The following is an 11,155-nucleotide window of genomic DNA, read 5'->3' as shown; positions in this document are numbered from 1 at the left end:
ATCAAAAGTATTTCTTTAATTTTAGAGAAATTGTTTTAAACATTTTAGACCAAGTCTAGGCATTTGAAGAACCTAACCACTGTAAAGCTCTGTAACTGTTAATAAAATTCTTTATATTAAATCTTTAAAACTGAAATTATATTGGAAAGTTAAGAACATGAATTCCAACAGCAAGGTGGTTTTGGGCAGTTGGGAGATGCCAGACCAGTATTAACCCCAAAACAAGCAATAACCATGGGCCCAAAGAACCTCTCTACAGGAGAATTTGTTTGATTTATCTGACAAAAAACAGAAAAGCTCTTCTGGGGGGAATGCCTTGCTACACAACCTCCTGTTGGGATCTTGGGGGACAGAACAGATGATGGACTTTGGACCTGCTTAGCACAAGGGATTTGATAGCAGGAGGCCTTGGGAACAGCAAACAGAACTTTGAGAATGAAATCAAGATTGCAAGAAGATCAAATCAGATGGATTTACCAGGAAAAGAAAATTACATCAGACTTCTGCAAGCAAGAGATGTTTAAAATGTGTGTTTGTTTATGTGATTATTAACCCAATTGCTGTAGTAAAACATTATTGCCTCCCTAAATAATATATGTGTCACTGTGATATTTTCTGAAACATCCCTTCACCAGGATTTTTCTCCTGAGAAGCTGAGAAGCCTCAGAAAAGAAATGTAAACAATAATTATCTGATGGCTTGGAATGTGGTTGGGAGGTTGCTTCTTTGATTGGTTCCATGTGATTTGCTTTTAATTAATGACCAATCCCAGTCCAGCTGTGTTGGACTCTCTCGTCAGTCACAAGATTTTATTGTCATTCCTTTCTAGCCTTCTGATGTCTCCTTTCTCTTTCTTTAGTATAGTTTTAGTATGTCATTTTCATATGATATGATATGTTATGATATATAATATATATCATATAATAATAAATCAGCCTTCTGAGAACTTGGAGTCAATTCTCATCTCTCACCTCATCCTGGGGACCTTCACAACCCTGCAACATATAAGCATTTGTATCCCACAATAAATCAGATTCAGCATTTGTATCCCACAATAAACCAGATTCCGATCACCAAATCAATCTTCCCTGTCTCTCCTCATCACTGACAACCTCCCTGCAGATATTTAACATGGGGATAAGGTCCCCTCTCAGTCTTCTGGCGACTGACCAGCCCTAGCTACCTCAGCCTGGCCTCACAAGAGGGATTCTCATCATCTTTGAGACCCTCCACTGGACAATGACAGAATTTGTGATCATGTGTGCCATGTGAGCTTCTCCTGTGGAAAAGATTCTTGAAATTGTAGAGTTCTGTAGGCCTGGAGGAGAGGACCCTGGGATCAGACCTTGTTGTGGTCTGCTCCATCCTCCTGAGGGGCAGTGAGGGGCAGGTGTCCATCTGTCCATCTCTTCACCCTCATGGCAGCGACAGGACTTGAGGAAGCAGCTGGAGCTGGCTGAGGGCAGGTTTAGGTTGGATATCAAGACAAATGTTTTCACCCAGAGGGTGGTTGGGCACAGGCAGAGCCTCCCCAGGGGAGTGGGCTCAGCACCAAGTCCACCTGAGCTCCTGAGGTGCCTGGACATTGCTGTCAGACACCTGTGGTGACCCTTGGGGTGTCCTGTGCAGGGCCAGGAGCTGGGATGGATGGTCCTGGCTGGTCCCTTCCAGCTCAGGAGCTCCTGTGGTTCTGTGACCTTGCTGAGAGCCCATTTGTCCCCCCAGAGCTGCTCTCTGTCACCAGCTCTGCTCAGAATGCCTGTGAGGCCTCAGCTCTCACAGCAAACCTGCTCTGAAACCGGACAATTATTACTCTTGTGTTAATGAGCAGATTATTTTGCCTTTAAATTGGAACACATCAGGAGCTAACTGCAGCATGTCTGCATCATTGATATTACAAGTATCTTGAGTTTATTGGCTTTTAGTTTCTCCAGCTCTTCCCCTGTGCCCTTGCTCACATCCCTGGCTGCCTATTCCCTCTTCTCCATGAAGTTTCTCTCCAAGACTCTGAGTGCAGACGTCCCAAGGCATCAGAGTTTCACCAAGTTTTAACTAGGCCTTTGTGTTTAGCTGGGTCCCTCCCAGGGGAGATACTGGGCTGTAGAGAATTGAGGAGAGGGCAAATCACCAGCTAGGAAAGTTCTGAATCTCAGGAGTCAGTCTAATTGCAGAAGTCCTTGTTAGCTCCAGCTAATTGCTCCTAGCTTTTTACCAAACAGAAATGTTTCCTTTTCTGAAGGAATGGCAGGGTCACACCAACACAAATCTAGATGAGACTGGGAATACTCCTCTCCTTTGGTGCTACACCCTTGTCACATCAGAGCTGGAGAGAGTGAGGAGTTTTTAAAAACTTCAGAACAGCTCCAGGGGCTGTCAGGACATTGCATTGTGTTCATGAGGCCAACATGCACCTGCCTTCTCAGAGGCCTGGTTTATCTCTGCCCAGAGATGAACAAATCCCGGGAGCAAGGGCCAAAGGGAAGCAAGAATCCCTTCCCAGCAAGAGACAGGTCATGGGTACTACTCCTGCCTGGTCTAAGTTCTTTTAACCAAAGCTATTGCTCAGAAGTTCAAAACCACATGCTCTGGTGTAAAACAAAAATATCTGTAATAGAACAAGCACGGCAGGACGTCCTCCTGTGTCTCACAGTGTAAAATGGAGTGAATTCAGACTCCTGGAATTTTTCTGGAATCTCTCATTTGCACCCTTTGCTCTTTGTAGTTTTATTATCACTCTATATTCTCACCTTGATGGCCAGCACGGTGATAGCAAAACATCCTGCAAACACTCAGACCAAACCTCCTCTTTCTCACCATCACCAGTACATACAGAAGTAGATGAAAATATTTCCTCTCCTAACAATACACTGATTCCCATTTTCTCCCCAGAATTCCATGTGAACATTAGGGGTTTTCATTGCTGGGCTGTGCTTGCACAGAGCCAAGGCCTTTCCTGCTCCTCACAGTGCCCTGCCGGCCAGGAAGGGGGAAGGAAACTGTCAGGGATGAGGAGAGATGGGGAAGACTGATTTGGTGACCAGAATCCAATTTTATTGTGGGATACAAACACTTATATACTATTTAGGGAGGCTAGTAATATGTTTTGCTACAGTGATTGGGTTAAAGATCACATAAACTTATGCATTTTTAACATCTCTTGCTCGCAAAAGTCTGATTTAATTTTCTTTTTCTGGTAAATCTGTCTGATTTGGTCTTCTTGCAATCTTGATTTAATTCTCAGCTGTTCCCAAGGCATCACAGAACCTGAAAAATAGAAAAGATGAAACCTGAGGCATCACATCCATAGTGTAACTTCTGTTTAAGTTCTCCTTTGTGCAGAGCACCCCTGAAGATTGTTTCAAGCTGCTGCTGTTGCTGCTGGCTCCCAGGCAGGGAGAGAGAGGCTTGCAATGAACACTACGGGCAGCAGATGGGAGCAGCAGCCTGGATTTGCTCGATTTGTGCTGCAGGCACCACCTGGAGAGAGGAATGCCTACGGAATTTGCAGGGAACCCCTGAGGAGGGGAGAGAAATGATGCATCTGGCTCTATCTTATCAGAAGGATAACGAATTACTTTATTACAATATATTATTTTATACTATATTACTATACTATATTACACTATTACTATATTACACTATAATGTACATTATTACTATATTACACTATATTATTATTATATTACATTATATTACACTATATTATTATATTTATATTATATTATATTATATTAATTATATTATAGCTATATTATATTATCTCTATATTATATTATTGCTATATTATTACTGTTATAATTACTATAATTATTATATATATATTACACTATATTCCCTCCCCCCGATGAGGGGAGAGAATGATGCATCTGACTCCATCTTATCAGAAGGCTAATTAATTATTTATTATATTATATTACTATACTTTATTACACTATACTAGAGTATATTACACTATTACTATATTACACTACATAATACTATATTACACTATATTACACTATATCATTACTATATGACACTATATTACACTATATTCCCTCCCCACAATGAGGGGAGGGAATGATACATCTGACTCCATCTTATCAGAAGGCTAATTAATTAGTATATTATACTATATTATTCTATACTATATTACTATACTGTATTATACTATTACTATATTACACTATTACTATATTACACTATATTATCACTGTATTACACTATATTACACTATATTATTACTGTATTATACTATATTACACTATATAATTACTATATTATACTATATTCCCTGCTGTGGACGAGGGGAGGGAATGATGCATCTGACTCCATCTTATCAGATGGCTAATTAATTACTTTATTATCCTGTATTATTCTACACTATATTACTAAACTATATTACAGTATTACTATATTACACTATATTATACTATATTACACTGTATTATACTATACTACAGTAAATTACATTATATTATTACTATATTATACTATATTACAGTATATTACATTATATGACAGGCCAAGGAAACAAAACACCATCACTGTGGGTAAACAATCTCCATGTTGCATTCTACTTTGGCACAAACACAGGCACAGCAAATGAGATAAGAATTGTTTTTCCTCTTTCTGACGTTCAGAGAATGTGAAACCCAGAAAATATTTTTGGGAAGAATTGTGCCTTGCTTTTCTCTGTGAGGAGGAATGTGGTGAGAAATGCCAGCTGCTGGAGCTGCTGCTGTGTGGGGAGGAGCTGGGGGAGGCTGTGTGGGGGCGGCTCAGCAGAGCTGCAGAACTGTGTCACAAGCACTGCTGGAGGCATTTCTGGAGATGGAGCTGCAAAATTCACTGGCAGTGGAGAACAGTGTGGTAAGGCTGAGCTCTGTCTCCTTATTTATAATCACTTCTGCATCACAACCTGCTCTGGCCTCATATTTTCCCCACTAGCCCAATCTAAAGACTGCTCCCCTATTCTGGTACATCCATTTCCACCCATTATTCACCCACGTCCATAACAATTTTTTTAGAAGTGTGGATTTGCAGTGCCCTGCTCCTGTCAAACCTGACCCACAGCATGAATCTCTGTTTAGAGACCATAAATATTTAGAGGCCATAACTTCCATGCTGAGCCAGTGATTTGCCATCCTAGAATTTAGGTAATCTCAGATTTAATCCTGATTCATCTCTGACTTCCTGGCCTGCTCCACCTTATCAGCTTGGCACTTGTCCCACCCACAGCCAGTCCTTCTGCATTCACAGCTGCTCTGCTCTGCTCTGTCAGGGTTCCACTGCCCTGGACAGGTTCAGCCACGTGCCTTCTCCTCCTCCAGGTGCCAATTAAAATGCACAGCCCCCTGTTCCCTCAGTGAGAAAACTCATTCTTGGGAATTCTTGTGGATGCATCACTCTGAATTTCCTTCAGACACTTGCATAACAGAGTCTGCCAAGGAGTGCACCTGACTTCTGAAGGCAACAGGCCTTGATTCCTGTCTCGTGTCCCCTGACTACAAATCCTCCTCTATTTCACATTCCTGCAAGTATAAAGAAGTTTTTAATGGATTTGTACAGATTTTTAAAGGCTCTAAGTAGGATGTACAACCTTATGTATGAAACAGCACCAATTTAATGCACCAATTTGAATGAACCTGACTTCTGAAGGCAACAGGCCATGATTCCTATCTTGTGTTCCTGACTACAAATCCACCTCTATTTCACATTCCTGCAAGTATAAAGAAGTTTTTAATGGATTTGTACAGATTTTTAAAGGCTCTAAGTAGGATGTACAACCTTATGTATGAAACAGCACCAATTTAATGCACCAATTTGAATGAACCTGACTTCTGAAGGCAACAGGCCTTGATTCCTGTCTCGTGTTCCCTAACTACAAATCCACTTCTATTTCACATTCCTGCAAGTAAAAGGAAGTTTTTAATGGATTTGTACAGATTTGTAAAGGCTCTAAGTACAGTTTACAACCTTATGTATGAAACAGCACCAATTTAATGCACCAATTTGAGTGAACCTGACTTCTGAAGGCAACAGGCCATGATTCTTGTTTTCAGTTCCCTGTCCACAAACCCACTTCTAGTTCACATTTCTGCAAGTATAAAGAAGTTTTTAATGGTGGTTTTTACAACCACACCCTTTTTATTTTATATAACCCTTCACCATCTTCTCAATCCAGTTTCTCACTTACTTAAAGCATATTCTCACCTTATTATAGTCTCACCATTCTTATATTATAGAAATATAAGTTCATGATTTTTCTGCTTAATGTCTGTGTATTGTATTTTTACATCAATCTAAGCTTCTTCCAAGGCTGCAGATCAAATCCTTCAGTGTCTGTGGAGGTTTCTGCTTTTCTGATTCCCACAAGGAGCCATGGAGACTTTGTGCACTGTTGTAACTTTCTGTTCTGGGGGTTCTTTCTCCCCCATTATCTCAGTGCAACTCAGGGACTGTCACCATGATATTTTCTGAAAAATCCCTTCGCCAGGATTTCTTCTCCTGGGAAGATGAGAAGCCTCAGCTTCTCCATGTTTTGCTCCTCTGGATTGTGGTCTGGAGATTGTTTATCCAAACATGTGAATTGTTTTTAATTAATGACCAATCACAGCCAGCTGTGTCGGACTCTCTGAGTCAGTCATGAGCTTTTATTATCATTCTTGTTTAGTCTTCTGATGTATCCTTTCTCTTTCTTTAGTATAGTTTTAATATATAATTTCATATAATATAATTTCATATAATGTAATTTCATATAATGTAATGCAATGCAATGCAATGCAATGTAATGTAATGTAATGTAATATACTATAATATAATATAACGATCAGCCTTCTGAGAACATGTTGTCAAATTCCCATCTCTCACCTCATCCTGAGGATCTCATAACACCTCAAGGGACATCCCAGCTCACTGCCTGGCCTGGCAGACTGTGCCAGTTCTTTGTTCCTTCCTCTCAAGAAGAACCACTGAGTGTCACCTGGACACATCCTCATTCCTGGTCCTTGTGGCTCTTCCTGTACAAGGGGTAGGAAATAGCACAGCAGTGAGTGACAGCATCCACAGTGGGAAATGGATTTGTAGGGATTCTCCAAGCCTGGCAGAAGGCTCAGTGTGCATCTGTGTGCAAACCTGGAGATGAGAAATGCTGACTTGGAAATGCCATGGAACAGGACAGACATTGCTGAGAGAGAAGTAGAAATAGAAACAAGTTTCAAAGGATGGTTTTATAAATAAGATAAGATTAGATACTTTGGAGAAATAGAACTATGAAAGATGCACTGTAGTAGGACCCACAAGGGGTAATTTTAGATTATTAACTTCAAGGTATTTACAGCATGGTATGGCAAAAGCTGATAGGCCAAGAAACACATAATATATTGTAATTAGGAAATATTGGCTTCTGATTGTGATGGTGTGAATTATAACATCTGTATTGTCTTACCCTTCACACCAGACTGAAAATGGAATAAAAGTTTTTAAAACACCTCTCAGCTGCCCCAACTCTGAGGCAGAAAAGGGATTAATCCAACCATCCAGAACCCATTGCAGCTCTGATAATTGAAGGCCTTGGCATTGCAACAGGAATGGTGATGTGTGTCAGCTTGTCCAGGAGCCTAAACCCTTTGTTACCCTTCACACACTGATTTCTTATCACCAGTGGGACTAGATTTTGGAAGCTGGTAATGCTAAATCTCACAACAAATCTTTATACTCTCTTAAAAGTTAAATTGCAACTCAGCACAGACTCTATTATACCATCCCTTGCAGCCAGGTGTTTGAATGAGTGGAAATAACAGAAAATTACATTTCCTCTGGCCTAATCTGTCCTGCTGCATAGTGTTGCTCTGGCCCAGGTACAGAACTCTGCTAAGTCTGCTCCATTCATGCTGTTTCAGTACATTTTGCCATCACCCACCCCCATTAACCCTCTTTCCTGGCTAGGTTTGCCCCCAGCACAAGGCAGGAATTTACACAGTGCAAGGATCAGCCAAATTTTCTTACCTTGGTAAGATGAGGGCTACTAAAGCAGAGAATTTGGTAATCCTTATTCAGTTAGCAACTCAGCTCCTCTCTGTGCATTGTGAGCTCATCCTGTCTGTGAAGGTGCTGGGAAAGCTGACCCCAGTTTCCAGAGGCATTGGGAAGGGAAGCTCCATGGAGAAGAGAGATCTTCCAGTGCCCAGGATGTTCCAGGGGCTGCAGAACCTGTGCAGGTCTTTGTTCTGCACTGGGAAGTGGCAGTGGGAGCCCTGCACTGTCCTGTCTCCCAAGGGGTCAGATTTCACAGGTTAAACCTGTTCAGCAGTGGCAGAGAGTGACTGAGGAATCAGATAGCAGCAGAGGATTAAGCCTCACAGAGGGGAAATGCTGCAAAAATGAAGATTAATTTACCCCCTCACCTAATTCAGCACTCTGATTGCACGGGACCATCATCATCTGTGCTTTCTGAAGTGATTCAAAAGGGCTTGCTCATACCAGAATTGACTTTCTCTGAGTCCTACATCTCAGTGTCCTGTTCCATTAATCTAAAATTATTTTATTACTTCTGCCTAAGTAACTAGTTAAGTCCTTGGCAAGCAACTTTCTCCAACAAGGCCAGAATTTCACACGAGGGTCCTTTTTCTTTGGTGGTCCCCAATCTGTGTCCCTTTCATGACGATCGTGAAGCAGATTGTAAGAGCCAAAATGAGAGATGTGGGACTCCAGGCAGCTCTCCAAAATGCAGTTTATTCCATCCAAGAGGTTCCAGCAGTCCAGGGTCGTGGGTGACAGAGCTGTGCCTACAGCTGTCAGCTCCAGCTGCAGGCAGGCCTGGAGGCCCTTTAGTTTAGGTTACAATGCATTATATACTTTTCTTTTGGTTACAATGCATTCTATACTTTTCTTTGCTGAGCATATCCATACAGTAGAACCAATCTATACCTTAACTTTTATCTATAGCCTATCATAACTACTGTAATTACCATATTCATGTTACTGTTCTCCAATCACTAAAAGTCAGTACATTACAGTTTAAGCTAGGAGTTGTTTTTCAGTTTTTTTGCAGTGGAAAATTCTGAGACCTTTTTTCTACTTGCCACATTTGCTGACTTGTTTGCCTGTGCTCTCTTTGTGCTTGGTAAAAACATCTTCTGGTTTGGGGAGGGGTTATCCTTTGCTCTAAGTCATAAAACCCCCTTCTAACTAACACCCCCTTTGTCTCCTTAGTTATCCAGTAAGACTGGCTCAGCAAGTCTTTTCTTCTCTATCAAAACGTGCTTCCATCCCTATTCCTTCATCAGACTCTACATTCCAAAATCTTTCTGCTAAGCACACATATCTGTGAGACTTTCTTGTCAACCTTTCATCCTTCCCAACAGCAGATGAGGGAAACTTCAGACAGAGACTTACACTGTGAAGAAGAAAGGCCTCACACTCTTCATTCGAGGAGCTTGCCTCTGGCTGTGCTGGTGCACAGGGCACATCCTCTTCACCTGGATGCTGCTGGAGCTCAGCTCTGTGTCCCAGTAGTACTCTGGGGACAGCAGCCGAGTGGGTTTGTGCTGCAGGAGGTACCTGTTGAGGTGCCTCTCGTGGTGCCAGGGACCCTCAATTCCATTTTCTCTGTCCTGCACCAGCCCTGCAGAGCAGGCTCTGGTCAGCTTGTACACCTCGGCCACGCTGCCCCCATAGAAGCTGGCTGTGTAGTGGAAGTCCCCTTGTCCCTCAGGGATGGCAGATTGTGACTCAGGGTGTGTCTCAGAGGCTTTGTCCTCCTGCTGTGGGATGACCTGCCAGGAGCTGATGGTGGCCACCAGGGCGTCGATGATCTCCACGCCGATGTGTGCCAGGAGCTGGACGTTGATATCCACGGAGTACAGATAATCCACCTCGTGCTGGAACTGGCTCTGGATGTAGGAGCTGAGGATGTCCATGCGGCTCCTGGAGATGTCCTGCCACCTGGGGTCGTCCTGGACAGGGATGACAAACAGGTGGTTCTCAGGGGCCATCTGAAGGTGGGAGATCTTCTCGGGACAGTCTGTGAACAGGTAGAAGTTCACGGGGTGCCCAGCAAGGAAGTATTTGTTGGCAGAGCTCATGAACCCTTCTATGAACTGGACATAGCTAAGAGACATGGAAAGGAAAAGAATGGAGAGGCTCCTCCTGCTGAGGAATGACAGCTTTTCAAATGCATTTTCTTTGTCTTTTTCTGTCTATTGCTCCTTTTTATGATGTTAGTGCTCTTTATTTAACACAGCTGCTGCCCTTCAGACCTTCCCCATGCTGCTGCACATTCACATTTTAGCTTTCACTAAATTCACATTTTAGCTTTTCACAGAACAGGTGCCTTCCACCCAGTGCTGCTCTCTAATATCACTCATAATGGAAATACTTCCCCTCATCCCTCCCTGGCACTCTTTCTGCAGTGGGATATTTTAAATTCCTAGAGAGGATCATAGAATCAAGAGGAAAACATGGAATGGTTTGTGTTGGGAGGGACCTTAAAGACCATTTTATTCCACCCCCTGCCATGGCCAGGGGCACCTTCCACTATGCCAGGCTCCTCCAAGCCCTGTCCAACCTGGATTTGGGCACTTCCAGGAACAGGGCAGACAAAGCTTCTCTGGGCACCCTTTGCCAGGGCCTCGCCACCCTCACAGTGAGAAATTTCTTCCAAACATCTGATCTAAAGCTGCCCTATTTCAGTTTAAAGCCATTCTCCCCCATTCTGTCTCTACCCAGCCTTGTAAAAAATCCCTTTCCCCTTTCCTGTGGGGCCTCTTTGGGTACAGGAGGGGCTCTAAGCTCTGCCTGGAGCTTTGTCTTCTCCAGGCTCAACAACCCCGACCCTCTCAGCCTGTTTTCATAGGAGAGGGTCAAAATTATCAATTAAATAATTTTGATTACCTGAAGTTGCTGTGTTACTCTAAGATGCCAGTGGCAATAGAGGGTATAGAGATAGAGTATAGCTCCGAAACTGCAAAAGGAACCTCCCCATGTAACAGCATGATTAATGTTTTTACTAGAGCTAATATTTCACCTTTAAACTCTTACAGAAACCCAATAAAATCTCAACTTCACAGAATTTTTCTATTTTTTAGTACAGGATAGAGGGAAAGCTTGTTGTTAGAAATGTAGCAGCAGCTCGAATTTTTATCTCAATGGGCCAAAATGCTCGTTATATTTC

General features: G+C 42.4%; 2 protein-coding genes across 2 annotated transcripts in view; one reads left to right on the top strand and one right to left on the bottom strand.

Moving 5' to 3' along the window:
- LOC102039276 (olfactory receptor 10C1-like) overlaps window positions 1-9,206 on the top strand; it is a 10,695-nt gene extending 1,489 nt beyond the window's left edge. Inside the window, exons 2-3 of the mRNA XM_005429601.2 lie at window positions 8,182-8,275; window positions 9,196-9,206. Of these exons, the coding sequence (XP_005429658.2) occupies window positions 8,182-8,275; window positions 9,196-9,206 (105 nt within the window). The remainder of the gene's footprint in view (window positions 1-8,181; window positions 8,276-9,195) is intronic.
- Window positions 9,207-9,374: 168 nt separating this feature from the next.
- LOC102039105 (histo-blood group ABO system transferase 1-like) overlaps window positions 9,375-11,155 on the bottom strand; it is a 7,764-nt gene continuing 5,983 nt past the window's right edge. The window contains exon 5 of the mRNA XM_005429600.2: window positions 9,375-10,092. Coding sequence (XP_005429657.2) covers window positions 9,375-10,092 — 718 coding nt within the window. The remainder of the gene's footprint in view (window positions 10,093-11,155) is intronic.

The sequence above is a fragment of the Geospiza fortis genome, unplaced genomic scaffold (assembly GCF_000277835.1).
Source record: "Geospiza fortis unplaced genomic scaffold, GeoFor_1.0 scaffold324, whole genome shotgun sequence".
Taxonomy (NCBI): domain Eukaryota; kingdom Metazoa; phylum Chordata; class Aves; order Passeriformes; family Thraupidae; genus Geospiza; species Geospiza fortis.
Note: the sequence above shows the minus strand (reverse complement) of the source record. Positions and strands in the feature narration are given on the sequence as shown.